The 27330-nt window shown below is 37.5% G+C and overlaps 1 protein-coding gene across 1 annotated transcript; it reads left to right on the forward strand.

The window, feature by feature from the left end:
* Window positions 1–2288: 2288 nt before the first annotated feature.
* Window positions 2289–27330, forward strand: TTC39C (tetratricopeptide repeat domain 39C). Its single transcript, XM_062501226.1, has 13 exons — window positions 2289–2336; window positions 3752–3880; window positions 4883–4997; window positions 8464–8818; window positions 10200–10368; window positions 18143–18236; window positions 19038–19145; window positions 19619–19728; window positions 20394–20517; window positions 23427–23524; window positions 24430–24534; window positions 26294–26332; window positions 26958–27330. The coding sequence occupies exons 1-13, from the start codon at window positions 2304–2306 to the stop codon at window positions 27045–27047; spliced, it is 1569 nt and encodes a 522-aa protein (XP_062357210.1). The 5' UTR covers window positions 2289–2303; the 3' UTR covers window positions 27048–27330.

The raw sequence follows: 27330 nt of genomic DNA on the forward strand, positions 1-27330 counted from the left end.
GGGGGACTCCTACAGTAAAGTTTTGATGTTTTGATTGCCAAACTCCGTGGTCTCAGCAGAAACATCTCCCAGACACAGGATAATATTATGCATCGTGTTTCCTTGCTTCAGGGTCCTTTTGTGCTACAGCCCATATGTGCTGTAATGGCAGTGCTTTTTATAGATTGAGTGACTGAAAGTTAAAAAGAACTGATCTGTGACATTTACCTCATGTATTATAGCTACTTATAATTTCAGAATGGAATAATGATGTGACTCTTGGTTGTTTTTTTTGTTGTTGTTGCTTCATCTTTGGGCATGGGGGATGAATTGGGAATGGAAGTAGCAGTGAGTGTCAAGAGTGCAAATGTGGAAGCAGTTTTGAAAGGTCAGTTGAAAAAGATAAGTGTGTACTTGGGGGAAAAAAACCCCTAAGTTGTACTCAGACTTGGGCAAATTTTCATTGCTACAGTTTATTTTGTAGTCTATAAGGACCAGTTGGCTCTCAACTGTAGCTAGCTATCTCAATTTTTAACATTATTCTAACATTTATAAACTTCCCAGAACTGCTTGTATTCTGTGTACATAGGTCTGAGGAAACATGAAAATGAAATGTTTGCTTTATTTCTGAGCTTCTTTGAAATGTGATGTGAGTGCAGCTTCATAGTTACAGACATAAAAATTATCTGTGTCATGTTGTGCTGCTCTGTTGTGCAATTTTAGATCAGTTTGTGTTGATAATGCAGGTGTGACCTTGAAAAGTGTGGTGAAGGTTGTGCTGGGAGTATGGTGGTAGGATTGGCTGCTGAATGGTCCCACTCTCCTTGTGAGTTGAAAAAGGGATTATGGGGAGCCATGTGCCCTCTGCAGCAAGAGTTCAGGCTGGAAGTGCCAGCTGCAGCGAGTGCAATTTGTGTGGCTGATTGCTGCTGCACTGTATAACACAGCTGCTGAGTCCAGGTACTGAGAAGCAGAGACATTTACTGGCTGCTGTTCTTTGTTGCCTGCTGACAAAGAAGGAAAAACCCAAACTGTTTTTCCTTTGGAAAAATAATGGAAAAATGTGACAAGTTGTATTGATCTTACATATAGGTGTATACACAGAATTGAGCAGTGTATATAAAAAGGGAGTGTTTTTCCTATTTCAATGTGTTTTGTCTTCCCTGTTTTTCTTATTATTCTTGTGTATGGTCTTGCAAAATTTTCTATATTTATGCTTAATCAAAAGTGAGAAAAGGTGTGTGTGGGGGAAACATTGCTGACTGCTTATTTAAAAAAAAAAAAAACCAACAAAATACCAAACAGCCAAACTCTACTATTTTATAATATGGGTTTACTAGTGGAAATTTGTGTTTTAGCAGTATACTTCTTTCTCCCTGTTTTTCAAGTACCTCTGCTATTTTAAAGCTCTGCTTTAATATAATGCTTGTAGAATAAAGTTGAAAACAAATTAGGTGCTTTGCTATAGCAATATCTGTTTCTGTAGCCTAAATTATACTTCTTAAATCCTGTAAGTCTATGTATTTATATAACCTGGCAGCCCACCACAAGCAATGTGAATCAGTGGTACCACTGAGGTACCTGAGGTCCTGACATTTTAATTCTTTCTTATTTCTTCAGAGTGCCTTCTATGTGGCATTACTGTAGCCTCGTGAAATCTGTCTGATGTATTACCACGGTTTTGGTTGCCTGAATTTTTTGATCTAGGTGTGATTTCATCCTTTGGGAATAGCCCTGTGAACAGAATAGGTTGAAGCATCTTAAATCTGATCCACACAAGCTAGTAAGGTATGGATTCTGAGCTTGAAACGAAACAGCTACAAAACCATATACCTTGTATTACAACCATTATGTAGTAGATATATATTTTTTGGTGGGTAAGTTAACTTAAATTCATAGAAACAGATGGAAATGGGACTCTCTTAATATAATCAGTTAACATTTGTCTTCTAGGACAAAATTATAGTGATGGATCACAGGAGGAGAGTAGAACTGGTAAATTTTCAATTTTTTGTAGCTTACTCTTTTGACCTGAGCTAAATGTATTTTGGTGGCAGTGGTTTCTCTTAAAATATCTGTATCCTAATACCCCAAAAAATTATTTTTAAGATATATTCAGTATAGTAAAAGAGATTAAGCTTTTGGTTTTCTGTTTCCATTATGTTTTGCAGATATCTTTGTAGCTTGATAAAAAACACCCACTAAGATTTATTTACAAACATACAAGCTAAACCCAAGGAATTCAATATGGATCTTTCTTACAGGAAATATGTACAAGTATTGTAACAACTTTTTGTTTTCTTTACAGAAACCATAGCCCATTAATGAGTTTTGGAGCCAGTTTTGTCAGTTTTTTGGTGAGTAGATGAGAGCACAGAGTGTACACCTCTTAGGGTTCATGGCTGTATGTGCATGCATGTGTTCACAATACTTTTTTTTTTTTCTTTCCTTTTTTGGAGACTAATTTTTCCAAGTTTTTAGAGGAAACATAGCTAGAGAATGCGGCATTATGCTATGTAAAGCTTGTTTACTCATGTGGTTTAAATATAAAGTAAAGGTTCTGCAATTCAGCTTCTTGAATGTATTAAATATTTATGTGTTCCATTAACAGAGCCATAATAAAAAGTTCTCTTAAGTGAGCAGTGGAGTTATTTATTTATTTATTTGATTAAAATACAACTCATGAATGCCTGTCTTTCTGGTAACTTTTGCTATTGATCCATCCATACTTCTGGGTGGAGGTTGTTAATTCAAAGCATTCACGTTGCTTCCATTTTGGATGGATGAGAACTGAGAATATTGATTGACTAAAAAGCCATAATGAGCAAGTTAGATTTGTTAAATGTTTTTTTGTTTGTTTTTCTTTAATATAACATACTAGAAATTATAATGCCATGAATAAAAACTGAGCAGGTGTATTAGGAAGTGTTTGGGTCATGTTTTTTAAACTGTCCTTATTCTGACTTTGTTTCTGCATCTTAGATCTCACCAGATATTATCTATGGTAATACTCTTTTGAAAGACAGAATTTATTGGAATATGTCAGAAATACATGATTTGTGAATGAAAAAAAATATGAATTCTCTCTAGTATGCAATATGGAAAAATATACTGGTTAGGAAACCTCCTGGGGCATATACTTCCTTTTAAGTCAGTGGAAGAGATAAAGGAAAGAGAGAATCTCTCAGACTTGCTTATCTGAATTGATGTGCTGAACCAGTGCAACATCACAGTGCAGCATCAGAGGATCTTGAAAGTATCTTGCTTAGCTGCTGTTCTAAATATAGCAGCAGCACTTGGTGTGCCTGTGTCATTCAGAGCTTTTGTTTAATAAGCTCCAAGAAAAGAAGTTACTTGTCCTGAAATTCTTTTTCAGTTGGTTCAGCAGTAGCTGGAGTCAGATGTGCTTTTTTTTCTTTTACCTATGGAGGGTTTGTGGCTATTATTTTGAAGAATTTAATAGCTGCTTGTTGTTACTGATTTTGAAGGCCTGTTATTTATATGAATGAATAAAAACAGATACCTGCACAGATGCAAATCATGCCTTACATAACAAAAATTGAAAATTAACATATAGGAATTTTTCTTCAGCTTAAAGTAATCTGATAGTGCATTCAGTTTGAGTGTATATGAAGGTCTAAGGTGGAGGTTAGCACTTAGTGTGTTCTGAATTGTCTTGAAATTTTGCTAAAGAACTCAATTTTCTAGTTCATGTTTCTGTGATAGAAGTATTTGTGGATTTTATCATTCAAATGTGCTTGGTTTTGGATAGAATGCCATGATGACATTTGAAGAGGAGAAAATGCAACTGGCATGTGATGACTTAAAGGCTACAGAGAAACTTTGTGAAAGTGAAGAAGCTGGAGTTATAGAAACAATCAAGAATAAAATTAAAAAGAATGTAAGAACATAATTTGTGTATTGAATATTTTTTTCTGGAAATATCCTTTCTGTCCTTGTTGCATCTTGAAAAGATGACTTTTGTCTATGACTTTTTGACTATGTGAAGTGCAGTAGAGATTAATGATAAATTTGGAAATTCTGTCAAGTATTTTACTAGGATTTCTTAATTGTTCTAAAATACTTAGTCTCAGGTGAGTAAAATGTCAGGTTGTGTTGATGTTAGTAATTGTTTTCTGAACAGGCAAAGTTTGTGACCTACTAAAATTATTTGTAGCTTGTAGCCTGTCTAATTAATGCTAGCTTTAATTCATCCATGCTCTAGTAATGTTCAAAAGTTGTGATGTAAAGGCTGCAGATTGCAGTGAGCCATGCATATTCCTAGGGAATTTTCCTTCCTTTTTTAGATTTTTCATTCTAAATAATAAAGGAAGAATAAAGCATGGAGATTCAGAACAAGTTAAAGTAGTTGTATAGAAGCATCCAGTGAGCAGCCTGCTCAGTGTGACACAGCAGAAAAGGAAACCATTTCTCTTCAGTGTTTAGTTTGCTTGGTAAAAAGTGTCGAACCTGTCATACTTCACTATCTTCTCTTAAGAGGCACTGTATTTACCCTGCCACTTGTCATACAGCCTTTTCTGTGCACTTCCTGTCTAATATCTGTTAATTGCATGTCTTAATGCATTTAGTAATAATTAAATGAAATTTAAGTCTGTTCTGACAATTTGTAGAACCTTAGAAGAAATAGCTGGTATTATAGGCGTAAAATTTTCCTTTGGAGGTTTTCTCCCAAATTTGCCCTAAACCAGGACGTTCTGTTAAGTAGGATTTTGCTTGATAATCTGTCTGAGAAATTTTTGGCGTAGTTTTGAACTTCAAAACGCTGAATTATTTTAGTAGCGATACTACCTCTTGCAGTTAATTTTGGATTTTTTCTCAGATTTAGACAAGTATTATGTATTATCTTTGTTAATATTTTTCTGTGTCTGTGTATCCCAAACAGGTTGATGGACGGAAATCTACTCTATCCATGATAGATCGTCTACAAAGACAAATAATTGTAGCAGACTGTCAAGTCTACTTGGCTGTGCTCTCGTTTGTAAAACAAGAGCTATCAGGTGTGCTGTGGGTTTCATGTTTAGATATATTTTAGCATGTCTTTTTTACAAAACTTGATCATAAAATTGCCATATGACTTTCAGCAAAAATAATTGTTTTGTAAGAAGGAGTTGCATTTGAAACATTTCAAGATTGGTGCACTTAAAGAGGTATTCCACCTTTATATAGGTAGTGGTGAAAAATAAGATGGATTCCTACAAATTAGGGTTTTTTTTTCTTTTTCTATACCAATAATCATATTCAATTTGTTCTCCTTAGACAAGTTTGCATATTATTGTAGAGGTGTTGGGAGGAGTTGGGATGAAGACGGGGAGAGTCTGTGTGCTTTGTGGCCTGCAAGATAAAAGAGGCTGTTAAATTCAGGCCACTGGGAAAAACCTTATGTTCCATATGTATTCCATTCATGACAATTCAGGGAGGTGACAAAGTGCCAATGAAAGTAATTTTAAATGAGTGTGCTGAACATGGAACTGCTGAATCAGTTCTTACTCTCTGGTCACTGGAGTGTGTCCTTGCATGCCAAAGAGGGTAATCCTGTCGTGTTGAATACAAACCCTTCCTTTCAACTGCAGAGCTGTTTCTGATGTTTCCTTGCATTCCTGCATCCCTTGCACAATCTTAAAGCATGCTGTTATCTGTAAATTTATAGAAACTGTGGTCAAGGTCATATAGAAAGTGTGAGCATATCTCAGGTTCCTACCAAATCAATGAGGGCCAAGAGATGGCAGACAGACCAAACTCTGCTGATCAGCTGAAAGGAAAGGGGGAAATAACATTCAGATTATTTAAAATAACACTTCAGATTTTCAGTCAAGGATGTAATGCTTTCTATGATGTGAAGACTTGTTTTATTCCAAGCTATCAAGATAAGTTATATTCTTCATGTCTTGGACTAAGTTTGGTTTTTGTTAGCAGAAATTCAGGGGATATTTCTGTCTACTTTGTGTGTTGTGCTGCAGAAGGGTTTTATTGCAATTTTTGATGCAGTTCTGGGTTTTTGTTTGTGGTGCTTATTTTTTCCCTCCCTCTTGAAGCTTTTTTCCCTTATTTCAGTATGTATTCTGCAGCTGCATAATTGGGTTGGACACTGTAACTGAAGGTGGTGTCTCTTCCCTTTCTCTTGTCTGCACCTCAGAGAACTGAAGTGTGTAGCAGAGAATTGCAGAACATGCAGTATATTTGGGTTATTCTACTGAGCAAAAAATATACCTGAAATCTTTAGTTAAAATTCCAAGCAGCTAAATGCTACTTCGGAGACTGCTAGTTACTGACATTGTCGAGCTATTGGATCCATTATTTTGTGTTTTAAAGTATCTTTCTGGTTATGTACATACATTCTTTGTGTTTATTGCACTTCTGCACAGAAATAGCAACCAGATTATTGAAATGAGTGTAATTTCACAAAAAAAAGCTGTAGGAGACAAATATTTCTGGTCGGTGGATGGGTGAAAAATTCCTTGTGTTTTTCTTCCTGGAACAGTTTGACAAGAAGCATATGATGCCATGCAAGTTGGTTTCTCATATGCTTAACACATTTTATATTTTCTTTTCCACCCTCGGGGGTATATTAGAAATACTTCCATCATAAAGTTGTTGGCAGACCAAATGACGTTAGCTTTCCCTGGCAATCCTGAACTACCTTTTCTTGGTATTTACCACTGCTGTCATGGATCTGACTACTTTCATGTTGGGAAATCAACTCAGTAATTGGGCTTGATTTAATTTTTATATCGAAAAAGTTAGGAATTATTTGTTTTAATTTGCTAGATTCTTTTATATTTTTATAGTAATATCATATCAATTATAGTTATGCTGTGTTAGCCAACAGTTTAATGACAGCAGACCAATGGAAGTAAAGTGTAAAACTGCTTTTTTTTCCACCATACCACATCTTATCCATTTTATACTTGCATTGGAACACAGTGGTTAGCTATGGGCAGAATCACTATCTGTAGGACAAGTAAAATGTGGAGTTTTCTTACTACCTGTGTGCCGCATTGCTGTGCATAGTTGTGTGAGCATTCATCTTGTGGTGAACCACATAATTTTTAAAGTACTCTGTGCAACCAAAACGTGACCTAATTGCTTAAAATTGGAGTAATGTTAGTCAGTCTTGTAATGCAGCTGAATCAAGGTTGGGGGGAGTTAATTTTTATTCTAGTGCTTTAATATTCATCTCAAGAGAGAGGATTCAATTTTTTTTAATACTTCCAAGTTCATGTTGGCAGAACCCTTCTGTCATAACTGAGAATACAAATTTTACAGTCTTTCTCAGTACAGGTTTTTAAGACTATCAGACTAGCTTCATGCCATCTTCATATAACAAGAATGCAGACTAGACTATCTCTTTTTTGGAATGTTACTTTCTCTAGAAATGTTGGGCTTTTTTTGTGGTTTGGGAGGGTTTTTGTCAAAGGCATCAAAAGCTTTTATAGAGTTGTTTGGTATTAATAGCATCTTGCTTTTCTTTGACACACCCCACCTGTTATGGTCTAATTCTGGCATTAGTTATAACACTGTTCTTTGCAAAACTGTATTTGTTTAGAACACTGCTGCTATAATAATGTTTTTAGTTTATTTTTAGTTAGTCTTTGTCACTGCACTTCCTAACTCTCAGGGCTCTGTCACAGCCAAAATGCTGTTTTTACAGCTAATGTGTGCAAGAATGTTCTCCATTTATTTCATGTTTAACACTTATCATTATTAAAGGATATGCTTATAACAAAGATGATTGCTTTGTAAATAGGCAAAATTAACATCTTCATCTTTTGATGTCAGGCCTTTCTTTACCCTGCTGTAAAGATCACAGACTGATAATGCTGTCATTCTCAAACAAGAATGCTCAAGACCAAATTTCTAGGGAAATTCAGGTACCCACATTGCTTTGAGGAAACTGAGGAAGTTAGGCAATGGACAAATACTTTAAAACCATGTGTGGTTTCTTTTTTTTCCCCCTTAATTATAAGGCACTGTGTTCATGCGAAGGGCAGGAAAGTGATAATGCTGAAAATCTTACTGTCTAACCCAAAGGAAAGGCTTTTCTTGGTGTTTTCCCATGAACTGTGTTTTAACACAATTTGGGTTTAAGAGAGGAGGTGTAATCTCTTCTGAGTTTTGCTTCTCTCTGTTTGCTAGGCAGACGTTCCATCTGCACCCTGTAGTGGAGCAAAATCCAGCACTAAGTTCTTTGGTTGCTCTCTTTCTCTCTGACAGCTGTACTGCCAGAGGTGCCTTTGTGTTGTGTGCTGTTGTAAAATCTGTGGTTGTACAGACTGAAGTTCCTAGTGCCCACTATGCAAGACCTCTCTGAGGGAACAGTAGCTATTACAAAATCATTTATTCACGAAGTTGTTGCAAATAGAACGACCGTCTTGGGCTTGGAAAATAGCATTTACTTCTTAGGATGTTCTGCTTCTGAAATATGTCTTTGAAGTATTTATTTTCTTCCTTGATTTTTTTTTTTAGCATACATAAAAGGTGGGTGGATACTCCGAAAAGCCTGGAAAATTTACAATAAGTGCTATACGGACATTAATACACTTCAGGAAATATATCAGAAGAAAACAACTCAGGAATCCTTGACTTCTGATGCTGCAAATGATAATCATATTGCTGCAGAAGGTGTAACGGAGGATTCGCTAAACAGACTGAAAGGTGCTGTTAGCTTTGGATATGGACTTTTTCATCTTTGCATATCCATGGTGCCCCCAAACCTGCTCAAAATCATCAACCTGCTGGGTTTTCCTGGAGACCGCCTACAGGGGCTTTCCTCACTGATGTATGCAAGTGAAAGTAAGGACATGAAGGCCCCTTTAGCTACGTGAGTAGCTATATTGAAATGCTTTGGTAGATAACTTAGTACTAAAAGTAAGTAACTGGGAAAAAGTCAAAACCAAAAAGACATGTTGCTTTGAAGGAAACAACAGCAGGTAAAATAAACTGGTAGTTTGTTGTTTAACATACCGTTGTTTAGTAAATTTATTGCTTACTGATGTATGAGATCTCTGCTGTTTATTATTTACATATATTTGGGGTTTGGGTCAGTATCTTTCTGTATTCTCCAGTACCTGCAGTTCTAATGTCCTGTAATTTAAATGCCAGCTGGGTAAATAAAAGCTCCCCCGAAGGCTGCGTGAATTTACCTGACTTACATTCTCTGCTGGGGAGAGCATTCTACTTAGTATGAGTCACTGGTCTCATTTAGCCATTTTTTCTTACTGCTAACACAAAGTATTTTCAGTTGATTTAAGTTTTTCGTTTTGATTTTTGTTCTAGCATCTCAGTAAAATGAGATATTCCTTATAGTATTTTTAAGGGAGTATTTTCTGTACTCTTTTTCCCAAGACTTCATACTGTCCTCAGGTCTTTTCAGGAGCTAAAGGATTGGCCAGACCTAATTTAAATTGCCTTCATAATTGTCTTTTTTATTCCATTATCTGCAAATCTACAAATTAATGCTTTTATTACTGGACCTACTGCAGGTACCATCAGGTGTCAGTTTTGAAACACTGACAGCAGAGCTAAAGTCTCTCAGAATTGGGATTCTGTTTCTTTCAGAAAGCTTAGGATTAAATATTCCTGATGATATTTCTCCTATCTGAGGGAGAAAAATGATATATTTGGGGAATGATTCCTCCTTCAGGTAGTCTTGGAAATTTTCGTGTTCCGCCTTTGTTTCCAGGAACATGTAGATCATGTAAACATCTGCCCTTCTAAACACAGGTTGTATTTCTTTTTCACATTGATTTCAAGAGTGTTTACTGGTGTGTATTCAGGGTTTTTAGTTGATTTTTGTCAGGGCTTTTTTTGTTGTTTGGTTGTGGGGTTTTTGTTTGGTTTGGGTTTTTTTGTTTGTTTGGCTTTTTTTTTCTGTTTCTAGTGAAGAGTTCGATTTCAAAGTTTTGTTATGGGTTTTTCTTTTCTGAAATCTGAGTTTTAAAGGCTCAACTGCTTTGATGCTATGAGCTCAGTTGTTACTTTGTCTTTGGGTAGCGTGCACTGAATTGTATGTTCAGGTGCAGTTTAGGAGTACTTTGATGTATGGCAGTAGTATTGTGTTTAAAATATAAAGCCAGATTGTATAATAAAAGATTAGTATCTGTCTTTGTCTTCCAGATTATTTTAAAAGTTTGTCTGTGTAGAGTGTTATCCTTAAAATTGTTTACAAGCTGTAATCCTTTTTACTCTTACATTTCTTTTAGATTAGCTCTGTTGTGGTACCACACAGTTGTTCGTCCCTTTTTTGCCCTTGATGGCAGTGATAACAAGGCAGGATTGAAGGAGGCAAAAGAAATTCTTGCCAAAAAAGAATCTGCTTATCCAAATTCTTCTCTGTTCATGTTCTTCAAGGGGAGGATACAGCGATTAGAGGTATTGCACATTTTCATCCTTTAGACTGATTTTTCCTCCTGGTCATTTCTTATATTTTTCTGTTGTGAATGAACTGTGCAAGCTTCAGCAGATTGTGACTAAAGATACAGGTACATGGAAAGATAAGAGAGACTGGATTAAGTCCTTCCTAGTTTCAAGCTCACATGCAAAACTTGCTCTTCCACTGATCTATCTGAATTAATGACATTTTGAAAATCTTTTTCAGCTACTTGATATTTCTGTAACTCTGTGCTAAAAGGAAGTGCATTTGGACACTCAGATTTCTTGAGCTATTTCAGTTTTGCTTGTCAAGCTAAAACTGAGTATTATCTGCTGAGTGCATAGTATTTATCTTCCTCTTTGTTTTATGCATTGTTCATATACAGCTAATTCTCTGCAATAGGTTCCCTTAAATAAGTGCTGTACTTTTCAGAGGTCACACCAGGATGTTTTCTCTTACTAAGCGTGCGTTCTGACCTGAGCAGAAATGTATTCACTGAAAATATTTTTGTGAATGCTATTGCAAAGAATTATTCAAACACTGCAGCAGCCTTGTGGATTTTCGCTGAATTAGTCTCTAAGAATCTGTTTAAAGTACTGTTCAACTCCTAGCTGCTGCTTTTGTCAGACCAGAATATTTTCTGAGCAATTACATGAACCAGACAACCTAACAAAACAAAAGCAGAAGCCCAGAATGTTCAAACCCTTCACATCAACATTACAATTACAAGAAGTAATTGAGATGTTGATATTGGTGGTCATTCTTAGCTAGATTTGCAGTTAAGGCTTTCAGATGTACCTCTGTATTTTCAGAGAGGTAGTAATAGAACAGAGAACAGGCTTTCAGTTTTGTGCCCTTTCAGGTTTGCCTGCATATTCCTGCATTGGATTTAAATATTTGTTGTTTTGTTTGTTTTTGCTGCTATCCTTTTGAAAGCAGTGGTGCATTTTGGGAATTACATTGTCACAGGCAAATTGCTGTTGCCTGAGTAGGCAAGACCTTAGTGGGTTTTATTCATTTATATGCCTGTTCCATTCTTACGGTAAAAATCTAATTTGTTGGGAGTAACTACACAACGAATACAGGGTATAACTTGGTATTTTAATGTAACAAAGAATAAAATTCAAATGATTCTTTTGACTTTCAAGGCAAGTTATGGCAAAAGTCTAAACATAAGTTTTTAGTAAATTGAGTATATGTGTAAAAAAGAGGATATATTTGGGATAAGTGTAAATTTTGTGTAGTCAGTCCCTTTCTGGAGAACTGTAATATTTCAAAGGAGAGGTGTTTAAATGTAGTCTTACTGCATTATTCAATGCACAAATACCATATGGAGACAGTGAAGCTTAGCTCCAAGTGAATGGAGACAGCATGGCCATGTTAACTAAGTTACTTAGCTCAGGCAGGCAGAATGCTGTGCATTATGCTGTGTAGCCATGCCCTTAGTCAGCAGAAAGCTTTTTGGTTGCTGCCAGGAATTAAAATGTCCCTTTGCTGTTTTTGTGTGTGTTTTCATGAGAGCTTTTCCATTCAGCAGCCTCTTCCCCCTCCCCCCATAATTTCTTTGTTCCAAGTGGTGCTCTGTCACAGAGGTTTTACTGTATCCAGATATTCTGGTTGAAGTGTCTTGGGCTCTTCTGGAATTTGGTAGGACTTTTCCCAGCTTAATTTGCTTTAATGCTGTTGGCATAATAGTGAAGGAAGGAATGTGGCTGGTGGCAGTAGCATGGGGAGCTGCACTGGGTTTTTGCACATCACATGTGTGGTTACATGTGTCCTGAATCTGGGCATTGGTCTTACAGCATCATTGTATATCAGTGTGTCCAGCAGGGCCAGGACAGCGATTGTCCCCCTGTGAGGGGACACTGGTGAGGCTGCACCTCTGAGTAGTGTCCAGTCCTGGGCCCCTCAGTTCAAGACAGACATTGAGGTTGGTGTGTCCAGAGCAGGACAGCGCAGCTGGTGAATGTCTGGAGCACAAGTCTTTTGAGGAGCAGCTGAAGGAGCTGGGGTTGTTTAGTCTGGAGAAGAGGAGGCTCCTTATCACTCTCTACAACTTCCTGAAAGGAGGGGGTAGCCAGCTGGGGATCGGCTGCTTCTCCCAGGCAGTGAGCAGCAGGATGAGGGACATGGCCTCAAGCTGAGCTAGGGAAGGTTCAAGTTGGACATAAGGAGTAATTGATTCACAGAAATGATTGTTGAGCATTGAAACAAACTGTGCAGGAAGCGGGTGGGATTGTGATCCCTAAAAGTATTCAAGAAATGTTTGGATGTGGTTCTTAGTGCTGTGGTTTAGTTGACAAGGTGGTGATTAGTCAAAGGTTGGACTGGTCTTGGAGGTCTCTTTCAACCTAAACGATCCTGTGATTCTGAACCAGAAGTGTACAGACACTCTCACATTACAGCCCAATATGCTGAGTTGTAATTTCCTCCTCATTTCCAAGGTAGGTTAGGAGAGCTCCTGCAAAGCCTAGGAAGTGCTTATTTGGCCTTCTTTGAAACTATTACTGCATAGGTAGGTTTAAATTCTTTCCAGTGGGCATGGGATGTTATTCCATGTGGTTTACCAGAATTGTGTTTTAACCTATGTTCACTTAAAAGCATACCTTGAGCTGAAGTTTGTATACTTTAGTCTTTCTTTTACATCTATCATCTTTTAACAGTTCAGTGACACAATATAATAGTACAGATAGATAAAAGGCCCCTTTAGATGTTACTCAGAAGACCTTGTGTATTCCATTAATGGTTGTAGGGTTTGTGTTAGGGCCTGCTAGCACTCAGTTCACCATTATTTTTTCCTTTGATCCTGCATACATTTTTTTGTAGCCTTTAGCTGATGGTATATTCAGCTTCCATTAGGAAGTGTCCATACTGTATGTATGTGTCTTTTCTTTTCTATGGAGAAGAAAATAGTAAAGGAGCATAGTTCAGCCCATGGACACCTGGAGAGAGGGAAACTCTTCAAAAGGCAGCAGCAGTAATTCAGGGCTGGACAGTGAGAGACAAATCTGACAAAGGAGGAAATTGCTAAGGAAGGCAGTCCAGGAGAAAGCACAGTCTCTGTGAAACCTTCCTGTCTCTAAAAAGACAAATGAGCTGAACATTATTCAGCATGGAACTGAATAATGCTTTGTGCCTCAAAAAGCATAAATGGGTATTAGTCAGTAAAACCCTTAGCAGACTTCAGTTTTCAAAGAAGTAGCCTTACAGGTGCAATAAATGTGGAACAGAATATCTGTCAGCTTTTGTTTCCCAGATTCACATTTTCAAGAAAAAGTCTAAAAGTGTTTGCAGACTATTGAACTGAGCGAGTTAAGGGAAAGAAAAGGAGGACGATTTGGGAAGACTGGAATTAAAGTGCACCAGAAAGTTAAAGGTTGCACTGCTAGGCTGATCAAATGTCATTTTTTTCTTTCCAAAGAGTAGGTTAAAAGACTGTGTGTTAAAATTAGCATTTTTACTGACTTCGGCATAATTCACTAAAGCTGCTTTTATGGACATTTCTGTGCTTGATTTGTGATTATATGGTACATATTCCAGTCTCAAAGTATTTCTTTGTGATGGTCTCACAATTTCAGTCTTTGAAATTACTTTCCTTTAAAGCTGGCAGTGATTTCATGTAAGCTTAAACTACTGCAGGCAAGTGAGAATTACGTTTTATACTTAGGCCTAAAAGGTATGTAAAAGTATGGTTGGTATAATAATGGCTGAAACTCACTGGTCTGAAATACAGAGTTTCTGTCTATGTTTGTGGACGTTTCTTACTACTGTGAAAGTAAAAATACTGCCACCCACATTCTAAATGTGTATTGTCTGATACCAGAATGATATTAATAAATACCAGCTTAATTTTGAAACCAGGACTTACAATATTCAGGCGTGGTTTTGTAGTCACTAGTGGAAGATGGGCATGGTGGTAGCATGGGAGAGGGCAGAGTGAGAGGTGATGATCTGGATCTTACATATTTCTGCTTTTCAGCTTCCAGTTTTTCTTTCTCTTTTTTCTTTTTTCTTTGTTCTTCTTCTAGTCAGCAACACTGTTTAAAATCTTTTACAGTCACACCCCTCAGCAACAGTTTAATAGACTGATAGCTTCATGTGGAGAGCAGTAATGGTATAAAGCAAAAATAAAGTGGCAAAGTTGTGAACTGGACAAGGTTTGCTTTGCTTTAATTAGCAGACTCCCTGTGTGTGTGAGTGTGTGTGTGTGTGTATATATATATATATATATATATATACATACACTATATAAATATAGACAACAGGAAATCTCTGACTGCAAAAAACCCCTCAGGTTCTGAGGCTTGACCCAGATTTTCTGTTGGTGCATTTAAATAGTCTGAAGGAAAAAGTACTAAAGAAGACTCCAGCTGACAGGCAGAGCACCAGGGGTACTTTCCAGGTGTGCTAGATGAGCAGGCTGGAGAAAGTGTGCAGTGTAACATTTAAGTGGAATGCTGACAAGCACTCTTCTAGCTACCTTTTGTAGATGTTATGGTATCAGCACCATCATTCTTAATTAGGGATGAGAGGGTGTAGTACAGAAAAGTAGACTGAAGGCGTGTAATAACAAGCACTGAGAAGTCTTAACTTTCTGGACGGTAATCACAGTGGTGCCTAAAGTAAAATTTGAAGGCATGTAATGTCAAGGTTTATTTTCAGGAATTGTGTTGGCTTTTCTAGTTACATGTTGCTATGAAGTAGAGTATCCTAGTTTTATTCTAGTTTGATTTTGTGACTTGTCTAAGGAAAAGTGGGTTTTAGTGTGTTAAGGAATGGAAAGTACAGGCTTTAAAATGTCTATATAATGTCCTCTGGTGTAAATTTTTAGCTTTTAGATGTTGACTTTTGGTTTCCCCTTATTACTGAGTTTGGTTTCTTAAATCTTTATGAATTCAGAGTGGTAGTTGAGCATAGAGATGTTCTAGGGAGGGAAGTTGTCCTGAGATTTCAGAAAAACTGTGGGGAAATGTGTGCTGTGGAAGCTGCCTTGTCTTGCTAAGCTCTGTAGCTGCTTAGTTGTTGGGTTGGGGTGCTTTTAGTTTTAATCTGAAGTTCAGAAATGGCTTCTCACATCACGTTTATTAGTCCTCTTTATGGTTATGTAGTTCTGTATATTACATATTTTATGATTTGTCTTTTTTTTGTCTTTGTATTATGTCCAAGAGAGATGTGAGTGATGCCTACTGAAGGAATTACATGTGTGTGTATATATATTTATAAATCTCAAGAACATCAATTTCAGGTGCAGCCAGGATATTACACTTAGGACTCTTAATAATTATTTTTGTTTGTTCTTTTAAACAGTAAACAGATAGTAATTAATTTAAGAATTAACACCAGGAGTTGTAATTCATATTCCAGGATGTTGCTGCAATCTCTGGAGGTGATTGAAACTTTTAATTATTAATGAATGTCTCTGAAACATACTTAAATGAGCTTAATGCTGAAGGAAAGCTTAGGCAGATGTCAAAGCACTTGAGAGATCTAGAGAATTGGGTTATAGAAGATTTTGAATATTCAACAAAGTGGACTTGTATATTGCCAGGTTTGTGTATAAGCAGGTGTACAGCATTGCAAACAATGAGTTGATTGCCAGTAGTCATTGTATGGAATAAGTGATTTCTATTTCAGAATGGTTAGGGGTTTAGAAGGCAGTGTACCTTTGAAGAGGACTAAATATTTTATTTTCTTCTTGGTTTGTTTGTTTGTTTGTTTGTTTGTTTGTTTGTTTGTTTTTGGGGGGGGTGTTTTCTTTGTTATTTTCCTCAGAAGTGTTGAAATCTATGAAAAGATAGATTAACAGAGCTTTTGAATTCCTAGCATAGAAATAAAGTCCTAAACTGATGTTATTTTTTTTTTTCTGTAAGACTGAGCCCATAGCAGTTGAAATGGTGGTAATTACACCACTTAATTAGTGGCTTGTCTAAAGTTTCTTCTGTCTTCACTCAGAGCCAGGATTAAAAAACACGAAGGAGACAAATTTTCTCTTTTCAGGCTTGGTTGTTTATCAAATCTTATCTAAAATGCAGAGAGTTCAGCTACACTTCTAGCCACCAGCTAAAAGCAAGCAAAATGGAGGTGAACCTGGCTAGCTACAAGGTCTCCTAAAGCTAAACAGTCCAATAGAGAATTAACACCTATGTTATTTATACTTCTGACCCAGGAACCAAACTCCCGTGACCCACAGTGCAGCACTAACTGTCCAACCAGAAAGTACTGCCTGAAACCGTGAAGAAGGAAGAAGAGCTTCAAAAGGAGAAACCACTCAAAATCCTCCATCTTGTCCCATACCTATTACTACATTAGAAAAAACCTAAACCCTTCACCATGTGAAATCACACACTTCTATTTTGGCTACACTCCTGTGACTTTTACTCCATCACTCAAATTTGGAAGCCTTCTCCAAGGCCTCAGGTCAAAAGCAGTGTTCTCTAGGGGGTCAGTGCCAGAAAGCACAGAAAACTCAAAAATTCCAGGTTTCTAGGATCCAACAAGCAGTTACTTTCTGAGAAGTTGTGTTGGGGTGATGCAGGATCAGTGGACTAATGTGTAGTGGAGAGGATATGCTGTTACAGAATTGGACAAGGTCTACCTGTCTTAGGCTCCCTGACAGTTTTGAGGGCAAATATAATTCACCTGTCTTCCTGTGTTGTATATTCTTCTGCCTTGCCAGCAAGCATCTTATTTCAATCACTGTTGTACTTTCTAAGTGTACAGTGTTTATATTGATACAGCTGTGGCTCCCTGTGAGGGCAGTTGTGCTGTCTTGATGCAATGTATATTATTTTCCGTTAGAGCATTCCTTAGCAACTAAACCAGTTTTCCCTGATGAGACAAAGGAAAAAAAACCTAATACAATAATTTCAGAGTTCTGTGTTTGCCTGGACTTAAGCTACAATGCTGCAGATTTTTGTAGGAATTTTTGAATTCAGTTATGCTGGCATAGGTGGTGAGTTTGCATTTTCAAGGGTTTCTTTTGCTCACATGCTTAGTCAGCAGAGAGGGGCTTAAAAATTCTCCTGTTATATAAATTATAATAAATGTATGTGGTAGTAAATAGAGAAACAGTATTAAAGCTGGTACAAACTGTATTGGAATATATAGGATGTTTAAAACTAATTAAATACTGGTTTTCACTCCCCACCCCCCCCATAATGATTGATAGGGAAAAGTCCCATCCCAGACTGGGAAAACCAGGTAGTCAAAAGAACTAAAATTCTAGTTCTTTAAAAAAGTCAGCTCTTTTTGCTAAGCTGTTGCTAGTTAATGATTTTATTAAAATGCTTTTTCTCTCGTATGCTATTTTATCTTCTTACATGTCATGCAGCATTTATGAATTCCCTCAAAACTGTTGCTTAAAGGGGTTTCTGAGGAATATGGGAAGAGCTGAAAAGTTCAAAATAACTGAAACCAAACCCTAAAGGTATCCTCTTGTACAGAAAGCTAAACTTTATCAGCAGATGCTAAAAATAAAACTTATAAAGGTGTAATGACTAGTAAAAGTAGAAATGAGGTTACTTAAAAGCTTACTGCACAAACCCAATGAATTTTGGACTTAATAGCGCATAGAGGGATTACAGACACTGTATTTTTAGGGCTGGAAGTTGAAACATGATCTGACTGGCTGCTATTACACTGTTAAACTCCTCTACTCTAGTTTTTATTGACTACCTATTAAAAGAAATATGAATCTTTTCTTTATCAAAATTTAATTATTCAACAAACTTCAAATCTAAGGTGTCTGAACTTTTTTCTTTTTCTTTCACTTAGTGCCAAATTAATAGTGCCTTGACCTCATTTCATACTGCTTTGGAACTTGCAACAGACCAAAGGGAGATTCAACACGTCTGCTTATATGAAATAGGTATGTTGGATGTGTTTACACCGTAAATAGCTCACTTTCAAGTTTTGACTGGCAGCTTCAGTAAACAAATTACAGACTTCTTACTAGGATTTTTAAAAAGGTTTTAGATTATGGTAATAATCTTGTTTAGACAAGGAGAATTCAACACTTTTTCATGATAAAATTATCTGCAAGGTGATGCAAAGAGAGTAGACTGTGGAATCAAGGGCAAACTGTTAACCTACTGACTGTTGTTTAAAATCAGAAATAAATTCTTCTTCCTTGTCTATAGATTCACCATTTCTGTGCTAAAAACTAATCAGTTTAGTGAAGCTTCACAGTTTGCAGGGTCTGTATTTCACATTCGTTTCCTTCTGTCAATAGCAGGATATGATATATGGTCTTAATTTGCATACAGGTCTTTATAGTGGAGAAGATAGGTTGCTTTGAGCTTTAAATGGGATCTTGTCAGAGTAGAAAATAATAAGGGGAAATAGCAGCTTTGTAAGTTTCAGCATTCTACAGAACGTAGTATCTAAATTTTAAAAATGAGAGCTTTTGGTGTATAATTTTGTTCCAGCTTTTAAATGTGGATTCATTATTTCCTATGGAATCTTCTAATTCAAAATGTTTAAAAGTAAATTGAAACCAGACTTTAAATGCATGTCTTTTTTTTTAATTTTCCAGTTACTTTTATAGCTGTTAAACGTGCTCCAGCTCTCATAATGAAACAAACACAACGGAACTGTTTGTTTCAATAATGCTGACACTAAGTTTCAATTACTGTACTTTACCCTGAACTTAAATCAGTGTTGCTTTTAGGTTGGTGTAGCATGATAGAGATGAACTTCAAAGATGCATTTGAATCCTTCGAAAGGCTTAAGAATGAATCCAGGTGGTCCCAGTGCTACTATGCTTATTTAACAGCAGGTCAGTATATCCAGGGTGTTGGGTAAATGCTAAGTCAGTGATGTGGTAAAGTTTTGGCACTGTTTTCTTTTGGGAAACTTGCTGGTGCATGTAGTGCCTTCCACACTTCCTGCTGCACATGCAGCTTTGTGCCAGGCTTGACCTGGACAACTGTGTTTGTTTCCATAATGAACACTTGCATGCTCATACATGTACCTGCCTGTCTGTACATCCCTGTGCATGTAGATGGAATTATTGCCACTTCACAAGCTTGGTGGTATTACTTCTTTTAATGGCTATAAAAAGTAGTACTGACTTTTTAATGAACCTGCGGGAGTTGAGATCACTGTGTTCATCAAATCCTCTCTCTAGATAACTTTCTGAAGGTGAATGTGTGGAGGTTTTCCTCTGTGACTATATGAGATCCAATCTTAACTTTTCCAGTTTCATATCCCAATATTGTTTAGTGTATTTTTGTCTCTGTATTTTTGTAGTGTGTCAAGGAGCCACTGGTGATGTCAGTGGTGCTCAGAATGTGTTCAAGGAAGTTCAGAAGCTTTTCAAAAGAAAAAACAATCAGATTGAACAGTTTTCAGTGAAAAAGGTTAGTTTTTGCATAAGCTGGCTTGTTTTGGTACAGTGATGACAGTTCAGTTCTTAGTTCAGTATTTTCTTTAGCAGGATGTATCTCTTTTCTGCTGTGCTGCTTCTGTAGAATTTGTGGGAAAGAATAGGGTGGATAAAGAACAGTGTCGTTTGAAGGACCTAACAAAGGAAATGTGAATTAACTATTCATTCTACAACTAAAGTAATTATTAAAGATAAAAATATGTGATACTGTAGTTTCTTTGGTATTTTTCCTTCTAGCTTTGCCTTTCTTACTCCTTTCTACTTTATCTTGTTTGTGAAAGCCTTAGTTATTTTTGAGAGCTAGGAGTTGTTTAGGAAATATCTCTCAGCTGATGATCTTGCAGATGGTACTGTCTCAGCATCCAGTCAGTGTGTATTAGGACTGTGAAATACAGTAAAACCCAGTCAGGCACCATACAAGCAGGTTTTAATTTTGATCAATATGGAAGCCCTTAAATTAGTTAAAATAATTTGATTTTTTATTTTTTTTTATTACCCCTGACTTTATTTTCATAAAATTGTTGGGTGACTTTATAAAACAGTTAGAATTAGTGTTTGTGATACATTGTTTGTGACTATCGTGTTCCCTCTAAAAGAACAAATGATGGATCTCCCGTCCTTCTTTCTCCCACTTTGCAGGCAGATAGATTTAGGAAACAAATGCCAACCAAAGAGCTCTGTGTCCTGGCATCCATTGAAGTGTTGTACTTATGGAAAGCCCTTCCAAACTGTTCCCTCTCAAACTTGCAGCATATGAGTCAAGGTATATATGGCTCCTTGATTTATTTATTTACATTTTAAAATAAGTTGTATGATTTTTATGCTGTTGTGTGGAGTAGCTAATTGCAGTATCATGAAAATTTTAACTTGTGTATATGTGTCATAGTAAAATACAGGTGAGTAATAGAAGAATAATGACCCATTGCAGTTCAGCCTAAATGCTTCATTTTTACAAGTTTTTGGGAGAAGTTGTAACTGCCTGCTGTATATAGCTGTTTGTTAATCATTGTTCAAAATGTAACAGTAGCGTGATAGTCACTCTTCCAAGTCACTAAGCAAAATGTAACTCATTTAAGCCCATCAACAAAATAGTAAAAGAATAAAACTACCTATCCATTCCAGCATGTCAGTTTTCTTCTAAGAGTAAATAGGTTGCTTGTGAGGTTAGCTATGACATGATAGGTGTTCTATTTGTCCTGGGACCTTCTTAGTGGTGAATGGTTGCCTCTTCATTAGTGTCCTGATGACTTTGGGTGTCTGTGTAGCTTATGCATGTAGCAGTGTGTATCATTAAGTGTTCAGTGCTTCTCATTCCATCCAGCAATCACTCCTGTTTGCATTCTGCAAACAGTTTCAAGCTGGTTGAAGAGAAGCTCAACATGACCTGGCAATGTTCATTAGCAGCCCATTGGCTGCATCCTGGGCTGCATCAAAAGGAGTGTGGCCAGCAGGTCCAGGAAGCCCTTCTGCTGTGGTGAGATCCCACCTGGAGTGCTGTGTCTGGGTCTGGGGTGCTTATCACTGGAAAGACATGGACTTGCTGAAGTGGGTCCAGAGAAGGGACACATGGCTTATTTTCTGAGGGCTGGAATAGCTCCCCTAAGAGGACAGGCTGCGAGTGTTTGGGATGTTCAGCCTGGAGCAGAGAAGCCTTCAGGCAGTTCTTAGAGAACCTTTCAGTACTTAAAGAGGACCTGCAAGAGGGCTGGGGAGGGATTTTTTGCAAGGGCAGGGAGTGACAGGGCAAGGGAGAATGGCTTTAAACGGGAAGAAGGTGGATTTAAATTAGATATTAAGAAGAAAATACTGTGAGGGTGGTGAGGCACTGGATCAGTTTGCCCAGGTAAGCTGTGGATGTCCCATCCCTTTGAGTGTTCCAGGACAGGTTGGACAAGGCTCTGAACTACCTGATCTTGTGAAACGTGTCCCTGCCAGCAGGTGCTTTTTGTGGTTGTTGTTTTGGTGAGGGGTTTTTGGGTTTTTGGGGTTTTTTTGTGTTTTTTGGGGGGTTTTTTGTTTGTTTTTTTGTAATTGTGAAATTCTGGGGATTGTACACAATTTTTGTATTAAGCTAGAAAACTCCAGTCTTGAAGTCAAGAGTCAGGACTAATAGTGGTGTTTGTTCCAGTTTCCAGATAACTTGTCCATTTAAATTGCATTATAGCAGTGGGTTATATTCAGATCCCTAGTTTTCTAGTCACAAAGGTAATGCTAGGCTTTAAAGTCAGATTTACTTACATCAAAATAAATATGAGTATTTTGTTTAGCTGTCATTTGCCTTCGAACCAGTCAGCTTTAGAGAGTGCAAGGAATTGGTATTCTCTCCTGCACACTCAGAGGCAGTGTAGGTCTCCCCTGTGTAAGATTCCAGTCAGTGGTTCACATTTTGATGTGAAATAGCAGTATAGGTTCAAATGCAGAGATACACTGCTTTAAGTTTGTCACTGACAAATATGTCTGCATCAGCCATCCTTGGCTGAAGGTTTTCTGTACAGGCAGTGTTATTTCTTTACCTTATGTGTATTTCAAGAACATGAATAATAGGGGGGGGTGGTTTCCATGTTTGTTTCCTCTTGTCATGAACAATTGTAATTTACTGGGGTGGATTTCCAGGCTTTTCCTCAAGGCTAAAACTTGACTTCAAGGAATTAATTTGTATCAACTTGCATCTCTGTAAGTAAAATGCCAAGTAACTTGAGACTTGTAATCCACCTGAAAGCTGACAATGCAAATATGTCATGAAGCCACCTTACAGTTATCCACAGGTGGCATCTTTGGGTTGTGGATTATCTGTGTTGTGAATGCAGAGCTGTTTAAGATCTGACAGGGTCTATGCTGTGAGGCAAAATGTTTAAGGAACTGCACTGCTCCAGACACAGCAGTTATGGGATGAGAAGCCCTGTACTCTCTCCTTCCTGGAGGTGGTGGTGTGGGCAAGAGCAAATGGCTTCTCATGGAACTCACCTTGATTTAGCAGAGCTGGCACTAATAAGCTTGATCAAAATGGAGCCTGATTTGTTTAGAAAGGGTTCCATATATTGTGATTCAGATTTTCCTGGAAACAGAGCACTACTCAGCTGAGGCACAGTCTGTCCCCAGATTCTGGACCAGCTAAGGTCTGGCAAATTAACCTCGTCCTCCCATCATCACTGAAAACTGTGATGCCAAAACACCCTGGTCTGGGCTCTTAAGTCCAGTACAAATTTTTGTGCGTCTGTCACTTGGCTGCAGTTCAGAAGAAATAAGGTTTGTCTGAATTGCTTGCCCTGTGCTCCTTCTAACTTGGACTGTGTATTTTTCTTTCAAGATGTGGGGCAAACCAGTCCTGTAACACCAGGAGATGATTGTTTCTTAATTTTACCTTTTAGTGGATATTTCAAGGACCAGTAGAGATCAGTCCTCCCCTTGTGAGAAGAACACACCAACTGCCTTTGACTTCAGCCCATTCATTCCTATTAGGAATTGTTCTCATGAGTGATGGATTTCTTGATGAGGTTCATATAGAATGGGTTGTATTTAAAAGAAAATAATTTACTTGGCTTTCTGTTAATGTTAGTAGCATCTCCTTTTTCTGGTAAAATTTAAATACCAGACTAAAAGACAATATAAATCACAGTTCTTGTCTAAGGAAGTATTTCAATCTGCCTTGTTTACTGGAATCTTTTAATTAAGCTTGTCATGATGTGGATGATTCATCGGCTGCTGGTTTGAGGAATTTGCTTCTTGGTGCCATACACAAATGTTTAGGAAATTCTGAAGATGCTATTCAGGTAAGTAGTTAAATGATAATTTCCACCATTATTCCTATTTTAGAAACTACTTTTTAAAACAGTGAATACTTTTGAGTGAGAGTGTTAAGCAAGTCATTAATTTTTCATTGATCGTTCTGGTTTGTGAATTCTAACAGTTTGTTTTAAAATCTTCTGATTTAACATGTCTTCATTGTATTCTCTGCTGTGAAAGTAATTGGCTTTGTTGAATGAACATGGCAGTTAAAGTGGTTTATAGTAACAAGAGTTAAGGGGAAGCTGGGAAGAATTAAGAGAAAAAGTTCTTGTTCTGCTAGATGTACTTTGTCCACCAAAGAAAATTAATTCTTTTATTTTTTTAAGTATCTTGGAGATTGACCTTTTGAAAGCAGAGGTTTGCTGCTTCTTCTCTGGACATGTTAGAGAGAGGGATTTAATTATTAGCACATACCAAAGAATAATTTTGCCACCACTCCAGGTTTTGCTCTGTAGGCACAACTCTACTTTTTCCTTCACAAAGTAGAATGCTATTCATGTAAGCAGCAAGACGCTGGCTTTAAACCCTCCTTCCCCCTGCCCCATTTCTCTCAAATGTACCTTAAATAATCTGGGTTACTTCATCTTTGATGTCTCAGTTTCTTCTTAGAGCTAACATTTTTTCAGTATAAAGTTGGAAAACTCTTGAATCAGTCACAATAATACTTGGTAATCTCCAAGGTAATAATTTTGTCTCGATACAGTAGTGTTGGTAAAAACATGTAGGAATCTATACCGTTGTAAATTTTTAATGTATTCTCATTTTAGCTTTGGCTAATTTCTATAGCTGAAAGTTGAATGGTGCTTCTGCATTGTTTGGAAGTAACAACCTGTCAAATTTAATGTACTTCTGCAGTCTTTGGTTTCTTTTTTTCCTTTCATTTTTACAGTACTTTCAGCGAGCTGCTAAAGATGAACTCTGCCGTCAAAGCAACTTGTATGTCCAGCCATATGCTTGCTATGAACTTGGCTGTATCCTGTTGGACAATCCAGAGGTAATAGCATGACCTGTTTTTAAACTTACAAAAGTAGTGGAAGGAGTCAACATATCACAATGCAAAGAATGAAACAAAATTCATAGGTGGCTGTGCATATTAAATTTTAAAAATTTCTTTTATACCTACCATAAAAAAGCCTTACAACTTTGTGGGGGAGCTGGGTTCAGTACAAGAAATGGACTGAATGTGTTTTAGGTCACAATGTCTTAGTTTTTCAGTAATTGAGAGTGTTCCTGCTGCTGGTAGCAACAAAGGCCTGGCCAGAATGCCCTGGGTAGACAGGGATTTCTTGTCTGTAGGTGGTATTTAGTGTGGCAGATAGCTAGGGTCCTTTTCTTACCTATGTAATATCCTGTTGGATGCCATTCAAAGTTCACCTGTACTTATCCTTTTCAAACAGAATTTGATGCCTTCCTAAAATAGCAAGTGGTTTTCTTAGTCATTTAAATTCCATTAAAGCTGTTTGTGTGGGCATTTTGACTTCCACCCTGAGTAATTAGGGTTTTGTTGTTCAGGATGAGGAAGAAAATAATCCACCTGGCTTTCAGATTGTCCAAATGGCTTGGCTCACAGTACCTTTAATTGTTCAGGTCTTTGCACATACCCTACCTCAGAGAATATTAAACGAGAGCAACTTGTGCAGCACTCTTGGTGCAGTTTTCCCTCCTCAAATGTGTAACCCCAGTCCTTGGAGTTTATGCCACTTTGTGTAGCACCTTGTTTGTGCCACCTTGTGTCAATAATCAGATGGCAGGTAAGGGGGGGAATTGGTTACAGGGGGGTCACTTGAACACTCCCTTCACTGTATGTAGTGTATGAAGTAGTTAGGCTGTTAGTATCTCATATTCTCAAGATTCTGTTTTCAGTTGGTTTTGGTGTTGTCAGGTTTACTTAGCTGAGTTGAGCCTTCCCCTTAAAAGAAGAAGGAGAGGAATATCTTTCAATAAAAACAATTATCGTGATAAAGGACAGGACTAGAAAATGCTTTTAAAACTAATTTTGGTTTTGAAAACCCTGGTGCCCTAAGACTTAGAGCTGGGCCTTGAAGCGTGGATTAAGATGAGTCCCATAATGTTCCTGCTGCCTTTCTTTCCATGTTCATGTTTAAATTTGATCTTGTCAAGTGTCTCTACAAAAAAAAAAGACAAACCAAAAACGTGGTGGGTCGTGAAGGTATGTTAAGATTTGAAGAATGTGAGAGCAGTCCTTCCTTCCTCTTGCTTGACATGCAGCGTGTGCACACAGTAACTGAATGTGCCTCATGTTGGGTGTTTGAGGGCTGAACAAGCCTCGGCTGGAGGAGCTGTGGTAGCGTTTAGCGTATGAAGGATGTGGAGGTAGCTCCCTCTCGTGGCACTCAGAAACTAAGGAGGTAAATGATGCTTGATTTCAATAAAGTGGGATGGGTTAAGGGAAAGGAAGAGCTAGAACTAGAGGTGAGTGGATCCTGTTTATACAAAATTTCATTTAGTAGCTGGGGTGTTGTGCTAGAGCTCCATAATGGTTAAGAAAGAGAAAGGGATAGGATTTTATAATTTCTGTAAATTTCCTTTTCTGTAGAAGACTAGAAATACATAATAGTGCTTCTCCTGGGTGCCTCATTAGTAATTCCAGTTTCCTAATTTGAAAGGGTTTTGTCTGCTCAGCACTTTTTCCAAAGGTAGAGATGCTACTCTAGTCTCACCAGCACATTTACTTAAAGTATTTTCTGTAACATTTGTGATGTGTTTCCAATGCAGTGTTTGTCTTTTTGTAGACTGTGCCAAGAGGCAAAACCTTACTGCTCCAAGCCAAGGTAAAAACTAAGGCATTTTCTAATTTAACTGTCTGAGATGAAAGGGCGTTTGGGAGGTTGTATTTTCAGGGGGAGTGAGTGTGAAGTGGTGATGTCCCTCATTTTTAATCTACAGCTCCTGTCACGTATATGTGCATCAATGTGCATGATACACATTCATGTGTGCTCCATAGATACGTGCTGCTAGGTCAGCCATCACACAGAGCACACATTAGTGACAGCTCCTGCAGTGTTAGAACCTTGATACATTTTTCAGCCAAGATTTGGCTACAAAAATTTTGAAAATGACAGTTCTCCATTCCTTGTCTGTTCCAACTGGTTTCTGCCTTGGGCCTGTTGGAATTTTCTGGCGCTTTTGGATTAGTAGAACCTTTCAGGTGCTCTTCAACTATATTGGCTTCAATCTGCTCTTTTAACCAACTTGGAATTTCTGTAGTAATTCCTTCGCCATGGGTAATGTGGGGATATTATAGCATGCAATCACCAGTTCACTTCTTTTCTTTAGACTGTTTTGTAATGTGATTTTTTTTTTAAGCATTAATAGCAAAATTATCTTCATATCCTGGAGTGAAGGCAGCTAGTAGGTATGTTTGAGGTTTTTTTCCCTTGTTTTTTTCCCCCCCAGGAGGAATTTTCTGGCTATGACTTTGAGAACAGATTGCACGTCCGCATACACGCAGCCTTAGCTTCTCTAAGGGAAGTGGTTCCACAGTGACCGACAGGAAGGCTTGCTATCCTTTCCCACAGTTCCTGCACTTTAGGATGAAGCAGAAGAAAGAGCTGTTGGGAAGTCCAGCTTTTCTTCTGAAAACCACTTGTGCCAGAGACACTTTGCTAGTATGGTCAGAGTTGGTATGGCTGAGTAAAAACATTACAATTTTAACTAAAGGTAAATCAACCAGGAAGAAGGTTAAGTGACCTTGTGTTTTAACTTAATTTTTTATTTTGTTCAAACCAAGCTGAACACAGTTGTTTGTAACTCTGTGGGTGAGCCTAAA

This window comes from Cinclus cinclus, chromosome 1 (genome assembly GCF_963662255.1).
Source record: "Cinclus cinclus chromosome 1, bCinCin1.1, whole genome shotgun sequence".
Classification (NCBI taxonomy): Eukaryota; Metazoa; Chordata; class Aves; order Passeriformes; family Cinclidae; genus Cinclus; species Cinclus cinclus.

What these genes read in the sequence shown, in the direction of transcription:
- TTC39C (XM_062501226.1), top strand. Translation starts at nt 2,304, where the DNA reads ATGAGTTTTGGAGCCAGTTTTGTCAGTTTTTTG. An exon ending in CTATGCTTATTTAACAGCAG is followed by an intron (nt 19,146 to 19,618) that starts GTCAGTATATCC and finishes GTATTTTTGTAG; the next exon opens with TGTGTCAAGGAGCCACTGGT. An exon ending in CTTGCAGCATATGAGTCAAG is followed by an intron (nt 20,518 to 23,426) that starts GTATATATGGCT and finishes CTTTTAATTAAG; the next exon opens with CTTGTCATGATGTGGATGAT.